The sequence below is a fragment of the Amblyomma maculatum genome, chromosome 2, assembly GCF_055883805.1.
Source record: "Amblyomma maculatum isolate TAMU_Amacu chromosome 2, ASM5588380v1, whole genome shotgun sequence".
Lineage (NCBI taxonomy): Eukaryota > Metazoa > Arthropoda > Arachnida > Ixodida > Ixodidae > Amblyomma > Amblyomma maculatum.
In genome coordinates, this window is record NC_139345.1 from 105,515,391 (window position 1) to 105,535,048 (window position 19,658).

The 19,658-nt window shown below is 44.9% G+C and overlaps 1 protein-coding gene and 1 non-coding gene across 6 annotated transcripts; both read left to right on the top strand.

Annotated features, from left to right (window-relative positions):
* The first annotated feature begins 6,386 nt into the window (after nucleotides 1-6,386).
* Nucleotides 6,387-12,243, top strand: LOC146199478 (uncharacterized). 5 transcript variants are annotated; one of them, XM_084594960.1, is made up of 5 exons: nucleotides 6,387-6,611; nucleotides 6,724-6,934; nucleotides 7,027-7,189; nucleotides 8,998-9,426; nucleotides 11,639-12,243. In XM_084594960.1, exons 1-3 carry the CDS (start codon nucleotides 6,436-6,438, stop codon nucleotides 7,135-7,137), a joined length of 498 nt encoding a protein of 165 aa, XP_084451086.1. In that variant the 5' UTR covers nucleotides 6,387-6,435; the 3' UTR covers nucleotides 7,138-7,189; nucleotides 8,998-9,426; nucleotides 11,639-12,243. The 5 variants fall into 5 exon arrangements, with proteins under 5 accessions (XP_084451086.1, XP_084451087.1, XP_084451088.1 ...); XM_084594961.1 differs by having other exon boundaries at nucleotides 8,998-9,315; XM_084594962.1 differs by lacking the exon at nucleotides 8,998-9,426 and having other exon boundaries at nucleotides 11,639-12,242.
* Nucleotides 12,244-18,910: 6,667 nt separating this feature from the next.
* On the top strand, nucleotides 18,911-18,982 carry TRNAM-CAU (transfer RNA methionine (anticodon CAU)). Its single transcript has one exon. It is a non-coding gene; the product is annotated as a tRNA-Met (tRNA).
* Nucleotides 18,983-19,658: the final 676 nt, after the last annotated feature.

Genomic DNA, 19,658 nt, shown 5'->3' on the forward strand with positions numbered 1-19,658 from the left:
TTTTTTTTTCTTCTCTATTTTTTCTTCTGTCCGCACGAGGCTGCGGAGGTGGTTCAGCTACAGAGGCAGTAGCAGGTCCGTGCATTTTCTGTTCCTTCTTCCTCTACAGCCACAACAACACGGACGCCAATTCATTTCGCCTCCATCAAAACGCAGCTGCCGCGTTCGGAATCGAACCCGGGAACTCCGGCACAGTATTCGGGCGTCTTACCACTGCACCACCCCGGCGTGTTGTGGCTGTAGGAAAAAGGAAAAGTAAATGCACGGGCCTGCCACTGGCTCTGTAGCTGAGCCACCTCCGCTGCCTCGTGTAGTTGTGGCTGTAGGAAGAAGGAAAAGAATATGCAGGATGTGCACCACTGATATTGCACAGGTCTGGGATGCGGCGAGACGCACTTTTAATGATTTATGTTATGTATGTCCGCCCAATTATAGAATTTGGATCTGTGTTATTTTCTGGTTCACCTGCTTACAAAATTCGTTCTCTTGTTCTTTTAGAGCGGGAAGCGCTTAGATTATGCCTTGGGCTCCCCAAATTTGTGGCTAATAATGTATTATACCTTGAAGCCCGAATACCACCGTTGTTAACTAGATTACAATTCTTGACTGTCCAGACGTATCTGAAAATATATGAATCCCAATTCCACCGCTCCATATCAATTTTCGGTTGCGAGCAGGACTCCTTTTTTGGAGTCGGATGGCCTCGGTTTCATACCCCGCAGGTAATTCTAGTGCAAAATCTGTTACAACCTTTGCACGTAGTCCTTTCTAACATCCTTTCTACAAAAGTAAGTGCATCGTCGGTTCAAATTGTCTATGATGACATTTTCCCAAATAATGCAAAACACTTATCACCTCACATTTTGAATGGATTATTAGAAGATCATTTACAAAGTCTTCCCGTTAGCATAACGATAGCAACGGATGCTTCTCAATTTAATGAAAAAGCCGGCGTTGGAATATACTGTCCGCTTTTAGACTGGGCTTTTTCAGTCCGTCTTCCGGATTTTACTCCAATTTTCCAGGCGGAGTTGCTGGCGGTGGTGCTTGCTCTGCGCAAACTAGACCCAACATACTCAACAGTGGCTGTAATTACAGACTCTTATTCCTTGTGCTTGTCGCTTTCTTCGAATATGGATCCGCCACTTTTAAACACCTTTCTTTCATTACTCCCCTCACATTTGAGCCTCATACATATAGTGTGGGTACCAGGACACAGCAATGTGACAGCCAATGAGGTTGCTGACAGACTAGCCAAAGATTCTCTGAACGGCCCTGTATTGCCCATCCTCCCGGTAATAGCGTACATAACAGCAACACGATTTCGGCGGCGTGCCTTATTAAGCACGCAGTCTGGACCTATTTTATCCTCGGATGACTACCTGCGTCTCACGTATTCCTTGAATAAGAAATCATGTCAATCAAGGCAGACTGAGGTCTCTCTAACCAGGCTACGCTGTCGTATTCCGCCCCTAAATTTCTATATGCACAGGTCTGGTTTGGCGCTTTCTCCTGTCTGCGCATTCTGCGGGGAACCGGAAACAATAGATAATTTCTTGATATTTTGCCGCCGTTTTACCATGATGAGAAAACGGTACTTAGAGAAGCCGTTACAACAGCTGGGTCTTAATTTGAGCAGCCAAATTTTATTATCGTTCAGTGCCACCATGCTTGGGTACAGCCACAGGTATGTTTTTAACGTCATTCAAAACTTCTTAATAGAAACAAAACGTCTACCTTTCTAATATGCTTTGAAGTTTTAATCTGTACATATAAATCTTACTATTCTCCTACTGCGTGCGTTAGTATTTACTCTTTTATATTTTGGTTTATCATATTTACATTTCCTTTTCTATTCCCTAGCATTTATTTTTTTATTTTTGCGATGTAGTTATACATCTCAAAATCTAATATCTCTGCACCCCAATTCTTGGCCGGTCCCCCTGTGTGGGTATGTGCCATCACATTAGATAACAACAACAACCTTTCCTTTCCTGTAAGCCAATTATTAAAGAAAGCATTAGTAGGGCATGTAAAAATTTAGTGATCATGTTAATTAATAACAAATACTAATAAAATAATTATCCTTGATAGTTAGCATGATAAAAGCATAAAATAAAAACAAAAATTAAGATAAATAAATAAATGGGATAGTGATGGAAATGGTGGCTGTACCCTTTGCAACGGGTCGCCAGCGCCTCGCGACGCGGCGGAGCCAGAAAGTTCTCTAGCAAAGAAAAAAACAAATAACCACGTCTTAATTACGTTCACAGCAACCGGCTCACTCGTCGATCACAGTCGTTGAAGTCCTCGCGCCGCATCGCATCGTGGCGCCACCAATAGCCCAAGCATCTCTTCGTGCACTCCACCACAGAGCGATTGATCGACTCCAGCGATGCTTCACAATCGTCGCCGAAACCCAGGGCAGCGGGGAGGAGACAGAGCCGGGCACTCCAGGACCACGTGACTGACTGTTTCTTCCACTGCTCCACAAAGGGCACAGTCGGTGCTCATACCGTGCTCATACCACTCACAAACCTGGTGCGCCACGTACTATAGTGCTCTAGAGCACTATAGCGCCATACGCGTGTGCGTAACACTCAGCAGCGGGCCTCAGCCAGCAGGCAGCTGCCACAGGAGTTGTACCAGGTACCATCGCTCCCTGCCGATTGCACTTTTAGCGGCACAGTATATAGAGGGTCAAGGCGGGCTTCGCCGTCGCTCCACTGAACCACTGCTTCGTTTCGGCCTTCCGCTGCTTGTATCTTGCTGCTCGCCATGGTTACCTGCATAGCCGCACCGCGCAATTGCTACGGCACGTCAGACCACGCCAGGACGGCGAGTGAGCCAGGTCCTTCTACAGACTCGGCTGAAGAAGCGCGCCGTGTTCTGCGGACTAAATTGGAACGGGGGAGAAGAAGCCGTAGACATGAACACGTTGCCTGAACCGTAACCAAATTGAAACTTAAAGTAAAAAGAAAAAATACCGACCAACAGCTAAGCGGAATTAAACCGTGACCCTAGTTGAAACCCTGTTCACTTAACTTTGACTCACGCATTTACTCAAAAAAAAAAAAGAAAAAAAAAGGCTAGCAGAGCGTGGTTTCGATCCACGGACCTCTGGGTTATGGGCCCAGCACGCTTCCACTGCGCCGCTCTGCTTTCTTATTTTCTTTTTTTTTTTGTTTATTGCCTGACTTTGGCAAGACAACACAAACACACACCAAAAATTGATATAATAAGCCTGCCAGCTAGGGGCTTCGTCGTTCTAAAATTCCTTAATAGATCCATCAAGAGTTCTACCTTTGGCAACCACTCAGGATTATCATCGACAAACTTCATAATCTCGATAAACCAATGGAGAGCCTCGCGGAAAAAAATTTCGTACAGGACGTGCATCAGGATCACAGTGCCATATACTGTGGAGGCCCATTAGCATAATTGAATCATATGGAACCCCCTCCTCATTTTGCGTGGGTAAGTACCGTATTCCGTAAGGATTAATAGGTAAATCTTTCTTTATGGTTCTTTGAAGTACCTACGTCTCGAAAATAAACCCCCTCCCAACAGTGAAGAAATACATGATCTATCGTCTCAGGCTGCTTACAAATTAAGCAATGTGCACCCCGCGGAAGAAATAAACATTTTTCTGTCAAAAACACTTTGACTGGCAAAGTTCCAGGGTGCAACTTAAAAAAGAAAGTTTTAGCCGCTGCCGGCACCTTCATTCTCTTTACCGTCTTCAGTACATTCCTGCCAGGGCCTCCCATGATGGGCTCCGGAAGAACAACGTCGCACAAACCTTTGTACAACTTTTTCTTTTTCACAGTTGATAAATATTCTTTTGAAGATCTTGCAGAAAGAAATTGCCTAATTTATTATCAGATTTTACACATAAAGAACATTACTCCACACACACACACACACACACACACACACACACACACACACACACACACACACACACACACACACACACACACACACACACACACACACACACACACACACACACACACACACACACACACACACACACACACACACACACACACACACACACACACACACACACACACACACACACACGCGCGCGCACACGCGCACGCGCGCACGCACGCGCACACCGAAAATTACGCGACAAATACACAACACGAGAATGAAAGTGTTGCTACAAATGCCTGATTTGTAATGGATCACACTGCGCCATTCTGCTGGATAGCGTGGATGGTGAAACAGTGCCTTCAGTGAGTTATCCGTACATGCAGCGTTGAGGGCACCGTAGTTGGGTTGTTGCGACTGAAAAGAAAATGCACGGACCTGCTACTGGCTCTGCAGCCGAGTCATCTCCGTTACCTATAATAATATTATTGGTTCACAGCTAGTTATTCGGGGTGCTGAGGTAACGCTTTTCAAGCAGTAGATTTGGAATTTCACTCCCTTTCATTTCGGAGCTAAGCAAACGGTGCCTCGTTGCAAACAGTTAAGCTGGGAGCTTTTCTCGCAAACCTAAGCCGATCCAAATGCAGAAAAGGTCCTTGACAAATTGAAATCATGTAAAGCATGTGGCTCACAAGTTGAGCTAAGAACCATTATATAGACACAACCAGAACCAAAAACAAGTACAGAGTGGCAAATAAGGTTCGGGGCGGTAAAGATTTGGACGGGCGGGAAACTTATTGGTTAGGCAGGCGAAGAAGTCAAAACGACTGCCGCACAGGTGAAGAAGGAAAAGAAAGAGGTAATGGGCGAGGTGAGGAAAGGAGCAGAGAAGAAAACTGAACAAAGAAAGAGAGAAAAAAAGCAAACAGCGGATAAATGACACGGCAAGAAAACATCATCAAGGGGAGGAGGTCGTCTAATAAAGGAAGTAAAGAAAAAGCATATCAATGGGGAAAACAAATGCAAGAAAAGGTCGCAATGTACCCGCCAGACAGAGAACCCATTTTTTCAAAGCAGTTTCAAGAGAAATTTCTAGAGCTTTTGAAGCCGCATTGTTTGCACTTGCCGGTGACAGTGAAATATTAAGCGACGGAGTCACGTTTTCACGGTTTCTACGGCTTTAAAAGCCGTTCCCCACAGCCGATATCAGCGTGATATTATTTAAAATTATATCACTTAATTCATAAATGACAATTTAAGAGCACTCTCAAAATTTCTGACGAGAGCTCATGTTTCTTTTTTTCTTCAGTTTAGCTGCTTACCAAGAGTAATATAGTGTGCATTTACACTGCGTTTCAATACTCTCTGATTATATTCGTACCCATTTGCTTCCGTGCTGTACGCGCGGCGCTTTGCAGTAAACTGTGGTAAAGCCCCTCTATCTCTGGAAAGTAGCGAAATTGTAAGATCTTTGCCGCCGTTTCCCTCTCCCGGCGCTTTCCTCCTCGTCCCTCTACGCTCCCCTCTCCAAAGAGAGAGTGAGGGCGGGTTTTCTGGTTCGTCGTTGGCTGCCGGGCCCCCTGACGTGACAAACACGTCACCATACGTCATCAACGCGCACAAAATCTTGTTTTGCTTGTTTTTTATTTTCTCGCTGCCGCCATTAAACTGCCTCGTCGTACCGTTCCTGTGGCTCGCGCGCGTGCAGTTTCGTGCACGCGATGTCGTGCTGCTGCGCGTTTCAGTGTTCAAGTAGAAATGAAACAGAACATAGAATAGTAGAACAGAACGACTGCCGCGCTTCGCTGATTACCAACACGGCACCGGCAAGGTTAATTGAGTTGAAGATTTTTTCAGTCTCACATGTCACTGACGAACCCATCGCCAGCCGTAATCGAAACTGTAAAAATTGCTGAGAACTTTTTCCGCAGTAACAGAGAGGGTCTCCTCAAAAATTCAATCAGCACTGCACAACTGCAGGCCCGGATAAAAGATAGCATTTCATTGGTATCTTGCTTCCCAGCCTGCCACGATGTTGTAAAAGAGATTGTGAGTGTTTTCGTGAAAGTACGGATCCAGATTTTTGTCCGAGACGAAGCCTCCAAAATATCTCCAGTGACTAGTAGTAAATGCGGTAGCAAAAGCGTAGGCATGCGGGTCGCTGCAGCTCAGATTCGGTGACAGTATGCATTCGTAATTTCATGTTTTATTAAAGGGCCCATGAAAAGCTTGAAGCCGTGCTTAAGAAAGGCGCACGAGCGGTCGGCGTGCCTTCGCTAGTCAGCAAAGCGCAAAAAAATTTTAGGCTAACATCTTTAATAGCGCAGATATTCCATATTAAAAATGACGCTCCTCCTCTCCCGTCACTGTAGCCCTCAACTCATACACGCCGATGCGCCGGTCAAAAAAAAAAAGAAAATGTCCGGGCCGACGCCCCGCCCATAATGCGTCACGAAGTGACGCCACCGACTCTCGGTTTGTTTACTTCCGGTAGTGCTCCGATCCTCCGATTTCTTCCCCTTCGTGTTTGCGGCGGTTCGGGTGTCGGTCGCCATGGATCGCATGGATCCCGAGCTCGAAGCGAGGCTGCGTGAAGCCGCTGCCGAGTTGGACTTTGATCCATATGATTGTACTCCGTTTCGTGATCCGCTAGACAGCGACGACAGCAGCACGCCATCGACTGGCCCTTCTGAACCACCCGCTGGCAACGGAGACGACGGCCTACCATGGTGCGTTCCGTGGCGCACGCGCCACTGCACATAAGTTATTACAACTTTCTTATTTCACGAAATGCCGTTTCGTGTTTGCTTCGCGGCCTTTTCACATTTTACTTATGCGCAGGTGCCGCTGCGGCCGCTGCGAAAGCATGCCCACACCTGAAGATGTGTGCTGCCGCAGCATGCCGGAGGTGCTGGTGGTGTGCCAGCAGGACGGCGGCTGCATTACGATCCTTCCAGCGTTCCGTGTGCCTAACGCCCGAAGTCCTTCGGGCTGTGCACATTGCGCTAGAGGAGGAGGGAGCGAACATCGATGGAGACGGAGATGTAAACAAGTAGGTAGTGCGGAAGCGTCAGGTGACAGATTCGCATTATTTTTTTTTGTGTGTGTGTATGATCCGTTTACTGTAAAGCGTGGTATTTTCAGGCAGCACCGCTTCATAGCCTACCGCCTGTTTACCAAGTGGATTTGGGGCAGGCTGGGCGAAGGCAACAGGGTGGCCCTGCCAGCCTGCGTCGTTTGCCGGATTCGGCGTGAATTTCCGTCGGCGAGCTACGTGGGATTCAGGCACCCTCCCCTTTAATCTCAGGTGATTGTCGCTTCACTGCATGCTGTATTCTAAACATTATCACGTGTGCCAGGCGCACTGCTTCGAGTGGTGCATGGAAGTGCGTTTATTTTTAAGGTGGAAAAATAGAGAATGCTATTTTATGAACGCCAAGTTATGCACTGCGTCAAGTGTCTGTTTTGTGGCACTGTTTAAGAACAGACATCTCATTCCTCTAAAGTGCCAGAACTTATAGATATCTAAGCAAGAAAGGTGTAGAACTGTTAGTGAAAAATAAAGCCTGGAAAGAAAATTCAAATCCTAGTAAAAAAAAAGATGCACATCCAAAAACAATCCAGAATGGAGGACAATGCTGAGCATCGCCAAGTCTGCTTGAGCACATGCTTCCAAGCATCTACCATAAACATTCATTTATTTGGAATGGAATTTTATAGAAAAAAAAATTAAAATCGAAACACAGAATGCTTGTGCCGAGGCAGCACAAGCATTCTGTGTTTTGATTGATACCGAGTGTGTGAGTGCTCAATACTGACACAATGAAATGAGTGCTTGAAGGTTTGTTTATTGATACTCCTAGTTGTGAATACATGACAACAAATCGCAGAATACATCCATTCCAGCAGTGGAGTAATACAGGTGAAGCACAGATCAAACCACAACTCTTGTTCCTGGATTTGCTGATCTGAATTATTAATTTGAATTTGTTTACAGTCTAATACGCTTGCAGAGTGTTACATTTCTTATCTCCAAGCTGCAGTAATAGCTGGTCCTTTTCAGGTGTGTTTGCCAAAGTGTAGGGGCAGCGCTGCATATTTTCAAAACGTTGTGCAGGTTCAACCGTCCTTGAACCAAATTTCATGAGCGTTAGCCATTGGCCGCAGTCACAGTTGCTGCTGCCACTTAGACCTTGGCTCGCTTGCACCCTTGCTCAGCTTTTTGGCAATGGGCTAGACTGGCTTCTCTTTGTTCAATGGTCTCGGCAGGCTGTCTGGCACGGTTGCAACCTCCGTCTATAGTGAGGTGGCGTATGTGCATGGTGTATTTCCGTAAGTTTAATGAAGGAGAAGGAGTAGATGAAACATTAAGACGATGATCATTGTAGCGCACGAAAATGTCTTGCAATTAGAAATTGATGGAGGCGATGTTTACTGTACAGAGGAGAGTGTGTTGTAGTTTTACTACGAGGTGTGATAGGTTGTGGCAATAGCATAGTGCTCTCATGTCTAAGCTATAAAGATGACATTGTTTGCTGCACAGCGTGAGAGTTCAAAGTCAACATTGCATTCACTTTGAGGTTTGTGCACGGGAGAAGTAGAGCGAATGCTCTAAAAGCCTTATTTTAGCTGTCTCAGCTATCACCAGCTGTCATGCCTGGACATAATCCCCTATTTTTTGATTATCAGCTGTATCTAACTGTGCATTATATCGCTCTCCTTTCACAGTGAATATATGTACACAAATTCCGCCAGCTAAGGTAGCCAATGCTTCTCATTTTGTGGCCTGTACCGCAGGAATCACTTAGTTGGGCTGGGAGACCTTGTCATTGCCTGTTCTAATATTTATCCCTCTGGCATTTTATAGAGCGAGGAGCTTCTTTCATAATTCATTCATTTGGCACTGTTGATAAGGATGTTTTTAACTTGTTCTCTTGCAATTTCTGGGGCCTGAACTTTGTCGACAGCTTGGCTTGTTATCTTGCTTCCTTGAGATCTGTGAATATGTTTCTAGTTTTTACTGTCGCTTTTCTATCCGCATATCTCTTCTTCTGTGGCTTCTTTTCATGGTCGCTTTTTCCAGTGTTGGTGTTTACATTTTATTCGTCTGTGCAGGATAGTCAAAGGAAAACGGAAGGCAGTATAGAACAGAGCACCAGATAGAAGGAGCAGAACTGAAGAATTTACAGCTTTGCAGAAAAAGACCACGATGAAATTTGCAAGGAGAGAAGAAGGGAGCACTTATCCAAGGAGAAGAGGTCACCTGCTTTGGGGCAGAGCATTCCGACCAGTTACGTGCGTGTGTGATGGTGGGCTGTCGGCTTTGACGGTTCCAAGCGGCCTCCACTGGCTTCTGCTTTGGTTATGTGGGCTGAGGCATTCCCCGTCTACGGTACGAGCAATGCACTTTGCAACAAACTCTCATGCTGTGCAGTAAGCATCATTCTCTTCATCAAGTTCAAACTACAACATACTGTTCAGCTGTGCGGCAAACATTGTGATCTTCATGAAGTACCATCTGCACCACTGCTTCATTTAACCTGGGTAAATATGGCATACACGTACGCCATCTGGACGAGTGCGGCCGAGGTTTGCTAGCGTAATGTCGGACCAATTTAAGCAGTGTGACATAATTCGCAGTGCTTTCACATTACTGCACCTAAGCAGAATTGAGTGCACTCGTGCAATCTCTTTTGGAGGGGGGGGGGGAGGGAGCAGTTCTTTTCACTGCACTAGAGTATGCAGGTTGTGCCACAAATTTTTCTCAAAGTTGGCAAATCCCATGAATCCTTGCAGCTCATTAACCTATTTGTAATTTTTTAGCATATGTAATACCTTTACTGCAGTTTTGGTCTGTTTTATATTGTCACAAACCCTGCCTTAACGATAACAGAGGCGCGGGATCCACTTTACGGTTACCCGTCGTCCCTCTATGAGGTTTGAGAACACAGTTAAAAGTTAGGCCGGTCAACCAGTGAAGTGCGTGTGTTGGTGTGTGATCAAGGAATAAATTTATGCGTCACTTTTTTAACACACAATGGGAACATATATAGGTAGTAGTCCAAATTACACTGCATAAAAAAATTAATAAAACACCAGGACATGATAGTAATAAAAAACGACTCAATAAATGACAAGAGAAAAAACCGACAATGAGCATACGCTGCGATAAAGAAGACTATAAAATAACAAAGCAAGTATTCCAGAGATAGTAAGTAAGGGCGAGAGTTACACAAAAACACAGCGTAAAATACTAAGCCAGGTCAAGGTTTAAACAAAGGCAAAAAGAATATTCAATTAACCGACAGTCTGTAGCAAAACGGATTCTCACAGCCTTCTTATCTAATGAGGTATCGTAATCGCAGAGTTGGCCGGTAGCGGCAGCCATACAGGGAGTGGGGACAAGTTGGTCGTGGGCTCGGTGAAAAAAACAAGACACTTTCCTGGAGCAAGCAGCCACGAGAGTAAACGTTTTTGTATAGCAGGCCATCACATAGGCATAGGCAAAACTGGCTGTTCGAGGTTGGGTCTTGAGCAGCAGCTAAGAACGACTCCAGATGCTGATCGGTGTGTTCCTCGGTTCAAAAGGTAGGAGTATTTGGAAATCTCTGAGATAAAGCAGTGACGTAGTGATCAAAGTCGTCCGCGTCGCATTCCGTCGTGGCAGGTGGCAACCAGGAGAGGCAGTCTCCATCTGCGTGCCGTCGGCCGCTTTTGTATGAAATGCTGTAGTCGTATTCTTGCAAGCGAAGTGCCCAGCGGGCTAGGTGACTAGACGGATCACAGAGATTGAGTAGTCAGCATAGGGAATGGTGATCGGTTACTACTACGAAAGGCTCTCCGTACAGGTAGCGGCGAAAACAACCGCGAGACATTCCTGCTCGGTGATGGTGTAGTTGTGCTCAGTCTTGCTTAGAGTCCGACTGGCGTAAGCAATCACATGTTCACAGTCGTCATAGCGCTAAACGAGGACAGCACTGAGGCCTATGCCACTTGCATCCGTGTGCACTGAAGTTGGAGCAGAAGGGTTGAAATGCCGTAAGATAGGATGTGATGTTAGGAGGAACCTCAGTTGTCGGAAAGGATGAGTCGCATTACCTCACCGACTTGAACTTGTGCAGTGTGCAAAATGGCTCCATTCTGCACAGCTAGTACACTGCAAGTCATGTACTTTGCGCTGTAGCCTGGCGAGTCACAGCGACCATCCCCTGCCAGGTCTGTTGTTGTCCCTACAAGCTCACTAGCAAGTTCTGCTTGCCTTTGCTGAAAAAGCTGCAAAGAAGGAGATGTTCAATTTAGAGGCTACAAACTTGCAGTCATGTGGTTGCCTTAATGCATATTAGGATGAGGGGGGCAGGTTTCAAATGCCGCATTGCTTTTCACTTTTCTCACAGCACATTTACTAAGAAAAAATATTGCAAAAATTATGCCTTCAATACTAGAGCATGCAGCTGGTCTATTAAACATGTAGCCAAAGGCAACAGAGAAGTGCAGTAGCAGGTGCATTGCACTGCAATGCCTCCGCTGTTGCATATATGCTGCATTTTATATGTTTTATATGTTGCATTGTAGCTTGAAGTTGTTGTCATGAAAGGATGCGACATATAGTTGTCGAGTTAATAACATATACTTTGACTTGAATGTTGTATGAGAGATATCTTTATTGTCAAACCTCATTTCTGGCAGGTAGCAAGTATGCCCATTGGTAGTTGTAGTAGGTCCTCTCTGTGGTGTCTTGCACCCCAATGGATTGCAGGAACCAAAGAACTGAAGCTATACCGCAGCCAGAGAACAAGGTGCCTGCAGCCAGAAGGACATTTCTTGCTGCTTTTCCTTCAACCAGTGGTTGGCTTTTCCAGAGGAAAGAATGTTGCAGTGAGCATGTCCCCTTCACAGTCACAAGGCTTCCCGCTATGCTAAAGTAAAGGGTTCTTGTTTGCCCGCACATTGTTCATGTCTCAAGAAGCTGCCGCAGGCAACCCTTGAACACAAGGAATTTTCGCTCTTTGTAGAGGGGTTCCTCAATCGCTGACTGGGCCGTTTCATCCTGATGGTCGCTGAAAAAGAAGTGCAGTGATGTCAGCGATTGGTGCCATGTGATTGTTAATATTATGAACTAATACGTAGCAGCCGTGGATGTTCATCTCGGAATGTCTTGGCTGTAAAATGTGCTAAATAAAGCTGGTGTCAAAGTTTATAGTAGGTATGCATTTTTCTTTTCATTCTATCAACAGGGAACAGAAAAATGCCATGGCAAATTAGGTACACTTTAGGGCTACGCAACATATATTTTTTTCACAACAGAATCAAATATCCTTGTGCATCTTAGTGACTTGTTCAAATATTTGTGCAAAATTAAACTTCAAAGTGCATGTGATGGCTCCGTAGTAGCTCTAAAGACAGCACTAATGTACACTAGGCAGACACAGCATGACCATATTGTGTAAGGAAAAATTGCCCTTTTGCTACCTGATGCAACTGTGAATATCCTAACACCACGTCCGAGATTAGTGGTGTGCAAGGTATGTATGAGGCATGGTCTCTACAGACTCATCAAGGCAATATTTGTTGACCCATTGTGAGTATTACCACATCCTTAATCATGTCAAGCCATGCATGAGAGTTATGAACGCTATCATTCGAATGGACTGTGTCACAGGGAGGGTATATTTGCAGGTTTGAATGAGTGAATATGTGACACATAGGTGACGTATTTCGTCAAGTTTTCTTTTTTTTTTTTTTTGCCTAATGAACAGTGCTTAAATGACAAATTTTCTTGCCTGCCATAGCCAGCAATTGCACAAAAGTGGATGAAAGAAGTTCTGTTCCAACGAGCGGCCAGTGATAGCGGTAACTGGCCAGTGATAGCAGCCTGCCACAGACTTCTCTGGTGGCAGGCTTCTCTGTTTGAACCTTGGTGCTGACTAGAGATTTAAATCCAATAGACACCTGTGTGCCTGGAAAAATTTCATATATTTAAAATTATTTGCAAGCACCCCATCTACGTTTAATGTAATCAATCATATAGCTCTTTAATACATTTTCACAACACTACAACATCTTTATCAATAATGACTTACCAACAGAATGGCACTCCCACATTGTGTTGCCACAGTATGAGTGCGAGTAGTTGAAGGCCCCGCTGGTGATGCTTCCTGCAGACAGATATTCATAATTATAATGATGGTTGCAGATTTGAAATTTTTCATGCTTTCATTTTCAGGTGCTGTATAAAGTGAACTGCCCGTAACAAAATGCAAACATTGTCAACTTGCTACACATACACAAATATTGTGAAAGTGGAGAACTGATATGACTAAAAAATTTGCACAGACAAGCTGTAGTTTGTGGAGTTTCAAGAGCCCTGAAAAATTTGGAGGCATGTTAGCAGCACAAACAAAAGACACAGTGCAGGACAGTCGACTAATACACTGTTCCATGAACCAATCCAGCAGCTCATTATTTTTGAACGTCGGGTCTCCCATGTTAATTCAGTTAATATATGTGCTCCGAGTTTCTTTTTTTGGTGTGCCAGTGCACACCAAAGCCTTGCATCATCCACTAAACAAAATTAACTATTTGAACTCCAAAATAATCTCATCTATACAGGAAGAGCTACATTTTAATTGCTTCCAGAAGGTGCCTCAAGCGATGATCGAGCTTGTGCATGGAAGCAGACATAACATTTGCACTAATTTGCATAGCTTACTTACTCGGGCAATAGAGCCATCATATGCAATATAATACAAAGCTGTTCAGTACAGTTGAAAATTAAGCATTTACATATGTCAAAAGACTTGCATCATCCACTGGACAAAATGAACTATCCAAAATATTCTCACCTCTACAGGAAGAGCTGTGGTATTTGGATCACCTCTGGTAGGTGCCTGAAGCAATGGTTGAACACGTAACTAACTGCATGAAAGCATAATGACATAGCAACAATTGTGCTAGTTTATATAGCTTCTAGCAATAGAGCCATCATATATGTGTGCAACATATTCTAAAGTTATATATGTGGCCTAAATATACATAAATATAAATATAAAAGTATATATACATTGTTATTAATACCATGATAACAGTACTAACCTGTCCAAAGGAAACCTGTGTAGTGCCGAGGTCTTTCGGGCTTCCTGGCGATGATGGTTTGCCATGCTAGGAAAAGAAAGGAAATTTGTGCGTAATCAACATTGTGTTAATGGCAGTTTTATTATTCTGCACATGAATGAGAATGAAAGGAGACAACAGTCTGCAAGTGCAAGGTCATAGGGAATACCTTCTTTTTTTTTTTTTATCTATATACCACATGTTATTTTTCCTTCCACTTGGTATTTAATTATCTTTCTGCCTAAAATCGTTACAGGACTAATTCTGATCAATGTCAACCACAAAAGTATTTAAAAAAAAACCTACATTTACCTTGGACTCGACTGCTGGCTCCTTTCATTAATTGTATCATAACGAGCCAATTTTCCGCTTCATGAATGAGAAAGACATGCATATACAGGTGTTAAAAGGCAAAGATCAAGAGTAGACTAAACGCACTGTAAAATAAGCATATCTTTAGGTGGATGGGGGTGGGGGAGGGGGGGGGGATGCAGTTGGTCTGTATTGTTATTAGTGTGCTGGTATTTTTTTATTAGAAGTCAGGCTTGGTTTATGGGGTTCAACGCCCCAAATTCGACTCAGATGAGGCGCCGCACACCACTGAGTGACATCGCACATCACATGTACAGGTGCGGACGTAAGTAAACGGAGCAGCTAGGCTTTTTCAGTCAAATTAAAATAACGCCTTCCTCACTGGAGATCAGGAAATATTTGTCCGTGAAAGGGCACTTGCGTCTGCTACCGGTCCACGCATACCACGACTACCAGTTTCAAATATGCACCGAGTGAAAAATGAAGAAAAAGCGTGCTCCGTTTACTTTTGTCCGCACCGGTACGCGGGCACCTTTCTTGCGCTTCCGTCGAAAAGCGGCCGCTGTGCCTTGGGCACAGCAGTCGACCACCCTAACCCACTGCACCACCCAGGCAAATTATACTGCGATTGTTGTATTCGCGCACACGTTAGTGTATGTTAATTCATGGTTCCATGTGCGCAGGTCGCCTTATCTTTTTTTTTTCCTTATCCGCGCGCCGCAGGGCGAGAGCTCCCTTTCATACATTTTCGTTGTGGTCCTCTCGCAAGAGCGGTTTGCGCGCAAGGAATCTGCGCCTGCAAAACTTGCGCTAGGCTTCATGCACTTCCATACGAGACTCCGAGTCATGCTACGCGTGTTTCCACAATAATTCGCAACGCAGAAAACTTACCATTCCAGGGAGAAACTGCGTCGGCAAAGCGTCGGACTTGAGGCGTTGACGTCTCACGTTGAGGCCAGTTTGCTGCGCCAAACTGGGATTATACTGGTATGCGTCACAGGAAAAGTGGCGGCCACAAACTCTGAGCTCCTGGCGCTTGTCCGACGATGACAGCCCGACGCGTTGGAGCCAGCTTTCCCGCGTAACACCTTGCTTTGTAGGGACACGATGTCGCATTATAACATCTTTCCTGTCCTCGGCTTTACAGGCAACTACACAGCAATGGTGGTCCTTGCAGACCAGAAAAAAAGCAGCAGTAGTTGGGATCGCGAGATTTCCAGACTGACAACCGGGCAACACGTGCTTTTGCGAGCAGACGGATCTCTCTCGGCCGGAAGTGTTCCGCTTCTATCAAGATGCGCGCAGAATTCTTACCTTTCTTTAATGTACAATAATAACTAACGAATAAAATACTACTTTCAGGAAGAGTAGTGCTAATTTTAAAATCTATAATTGCAAAAATTACACGTGACGTCATATGGCCATGGCCAATGATAACGCTAACCCCAATGACGTCGCATGGGCTGGGCGGCTGAAAACGCACGGTGGTGAGTCGCCCAAATCGGCTGCGAGCGGCAATTTTCCAAAATTATTTGTAAATTACAGCTAACACGCAGAGCTTTTTGAATGTGATCTCGATGCTCACTAAGACCACCTCTAAACACATGTAGCATCAAAATACGGCCGTAAATGGCGTTTCAGGGGCCCTTTAATTTGAAACATTTGTGAAAGTTGTGGTTTGAAAATATGCATACAATTAATATTTTGCCTGTCGCCTGAATGTATCTGTAAATTGTTCAAAATTTCTGGTAACTGCTTGCATTTTTTAAAGATATTCTCGTGCATATCTGAAGCTTATAATCATCGAAATTAAAATTGGACTGTAGCGTGTGTGAAAAATGTTTCTACGAAAATTATTTGCTTGCACTTCGTTTTCATATCTTATCATTTCGTTAAGGTTTCTCGGCATCTTCCAATTGACTAACAGTGTTTTTCTGCGCATTTATTTTTATTTGAAAATGTGTGTCTTCAATTAATGTGCCTGCGCCAGTCTTAGGACCCTTTTCAAAGCGACCAGTGCTGTGTCAGTAAAATCAAAGATGCTACTTGGTTCCAATGTGCAACAGTGTTTATCGCTACATTTCTTCTGTATTTGGAACTGTGTATTTTGTATGTGCCACATCTTACGACCTTTAAAGCAAACCAGTATTGTGACAATAAAATAAGACCCTATTTTGCCTGAGTCACTTTGCCGATCAATTGATTTTGTGAAGAAATAAAAGCCACTTTTTTCACCTACACTGCCTCTGATTAGCAGCTGTAGGAACACAGCTTCATCGTTTTCGTACAGATGTGATTTGAAAATGAAAGCATACAACAATCGACGCTTTTGCTTATAGGTTAGCCAGAAGCGATCGATGTTAAAATTCGCCGGTTTGCCGCTCACGCGCAAAGATGCAGAAGATTTCTGAAGGGGCCATTGGCTCTCATTCAGGGTCATCTATCTGTCACCCAACACAGATGACACCTTCAGGGTCATCTATCTGTCACCCAACACAGATGACACCATAATTGCCTGCTCAGTTTATTTCCCGTTCTTGATGCTTCAGAGTACCCGAGCGCGATGCTGAGTGCAAACATTTCTTGCCGTTTTGAGCATGTCTTCTCCTTCCTTCTTTGTTATTGCGAACAATATGTGCCGCTAAAACCAAACATAACATTTTCAAATCGATTAGTAGTTACCTGTGCAAAGCAGATTTAAAAGAACGCTTTAAAAGGCAACACAAAAAGCCCCCGCCATTCACTATCATTGACCCTTCCGCGGCGCCCCTCGAGCGCAGGCAGGTTCAGCGTGCCGTGCGCAGCGCTCCCGCCGGTGGGAGAGTGAAATCAGAGGAGAATTGAGGAGGAAAGCAGCCGAAGGGAGGAGAGTTTCGCTACTTTCCAGATAGAGGGGCTTTAAACTGTGAAGTTGCGTACAGCTACTAAAGCCAAGATAGCAATGCCTTCCAGCCCCAAAGCACAAGAGGCTAACAAAAAATGCCAGTTATATTTCATTTTGTAATATGCAGGACGTCAAAGCTAACCACGACTTCCGAAAAATTTGAGTGAAATAATATTTAAGTTAGTGCCTTTTTAACTTAATTTTTTTAATGCTTCTGTCAAAAGCATCTTGCCATGTTGTCGCGAACAATTCTTTTATTGATAGAATAGTTCATTATGTTTCCTTTGATTGTCCTGATTGCGATTAATAATGTTGTCGGAATGAGCATTATTTCTGCTGCGGTTTAATACATGTGCTATAATTATACTCATTTGTTTTGGCGCAGTACGTGCGGTGTTTGTGCCGTTACCGAAGCTGAGATGAAAACGCGTTCTAGCTCCAAACTGCTGCTAGAGCACGTGAGACAACACGTTTCTTCTTTTTTTTTTCCCCTTACAGACGCGGAGCACACGGTTTCCACCGCTGCAGGGAGGGCAGCCACAACCTCCCCATTTTTTTTTCTTGCAGGAGAAAAAATTGATTGATTGATTGATTGATTGATTGAAACTTTAATTCCCGCCGATTTAGGAGGCCCCCTACTCCCCGCTCCTGGCACGCAGGCCTGAGGAACGGGGGCTGGAACCTCCGCGACTAAGAACTGGTGAGGCCGCGAATAACCAATGTATATTTGCAGGAAAAAAAAAAAAAGGCACTGCCCGTGTAACACGGGTATAAAGCCCCTCAACAAAACTGCCGCGAGCGCTTCCTCTTACAAGGAAAAAAAAAAGAAAAGAAAGAGAGCAGTGGTTCTTTATTGGGGAAGAAAAGGGGGATCGGCACGTTCAACTGTCTCCTCAGGTATGAGGGACCACCGCCGTTGCGCCGAATTAAGGGGGAGGGGGGTAAAAGGAAGGGAGGATGACTGGGATAGTGGCAAGGAAGGAAGGTAAAGGGCAAGAGGATCCGGTGAGCCTTGAGCGCCGGGATAAGCGCCAGGCATGAAGACGGGATCACTGAAGGTCGGCTCACTGTTGGATGGGCGGAATTCCGCGAGATACGCGTACGTGACGTGTAGGCTACGTCACCCATGTGTCACGTGATTGCGCATCGTCGATCTGCAAAAACATTCTCCCCTCTCACAGCCGGTGCTCAATGGGCGGCATCGGCGGGGGACGGGAGAATGTTGGGAGGAAAAAAAAAAATACAGAAGAAAGCGTGCGGACGGCTAGATGCTCTCCCTCCGCCAGCTCGAAGCCGCGCTCCGACGGCCAAGCGCTTTCCTCGCTGCCCCAGTAGAATAAAAAAACAACAACAAAAACAAAAAAAAACGTCGACAGGACACGCAGAAGTGACGTAGTAGCTCTACGTCACTTTTGTGTCACGTGATTGCGCGTTCACGACCGGCAAAAATACCCTCCCCCTTACAAAGGGAATGGCCTCAACTCATCATCATCATCGCCTATTGTGTCCGACTGTTTTTATGCGCCATTTGTGATCGAGAAAGAGGAACAAACCTCATTCGCGACGACAGCACTGCGGGTGCCGCCGTCTGCTCTAGCCTTCCCCACGGCCGGTCTCCCTCGAGACCGGCCATGCCTTCCCGACAGGGACGCGCTCGCCGCCGTGAGTGGCGCGCATGTGCGCTTGAGTCACTCCATATATGTTTCATCCACTGCAATATCCAGCAGAGTGGCGCAGTGGAAGCGTGCTGGGCCCATAACCCAGAGGTCCGTGGATCGAAACCACGCTCTGCTAGCTTTTTTTTTTTTCATTTCTGAGTTAATGGATTCGTCAAAGTTCAATGATTAGCGTTTCAATTAGGGCTAAACCGTGCTTTCGCACGGTTTAATTCGGTTTACCTGTTGGTCGGCATTTGCTTTTTGTTTTCTTGCTTTAAGTTTTCATTTGGTTACGCTTCAGGATATACACGCATATTAGGCAACGTGTTCAAATTTAAGGCGTCATCTCTCTCGTTCCAACTCAGCTCGCCGGACACGGCGTACTTCTTCCGCCGAGACCGCAGAAGTAGGACCTGGCTCACTCACAATCCTTGAGCGCTGCGCCTGTGCAAGCAACTATGGCGTGCAGCAAGATACTATTTTATTATTTTTCTTGTTATATTTAGTTTTTTTATCTTTGCTTTATGATTTTATCCCACTAATTATCATGGATTATCATTTTATTAGTATTTGTTATTAATTACCATCATCACTATATCATGTTTACATACCCTACTGTTTTCATTAGTAATCGGTTTACACGAAAGAAAAGACGCAGTATCTGTGGTGCACATCCTGAAGGCCCGGTTAGACCTTGTGAAATAGTGCATTCGCACTGAAATGATTTTGCCTTTTAGTTGCGTTTCGATGGAGGCGAAACGAAGAGGCGTCCGTTTACTGTGTAGGTTAGAGATCCTCAGGTGGTCGCAATT

Coding starts and splice junctions, on each gene's coding strand:
- LOC146199478 (XM_084594960.1), top strand. CDS start 6,436: ATGGATCGCATGGATCCCGAGCTCGAAGCGAGGCTGCGTGAAGCCGCT. Junction 6,612..6,723: donor GGAGACGACGGCCTACCATG/GTGCGTTCCGTG, acceptor ACTTATGCGCAG/GTGCCGCTGCGGCCGCTGCG. Junction 6,935..7,026: donor GGAGACGGAGATGTAAACAA/GTAGGTAGTGCG, acceptor TGGTATTTTCAG/GCAGCACCGCTTCATAGCCT.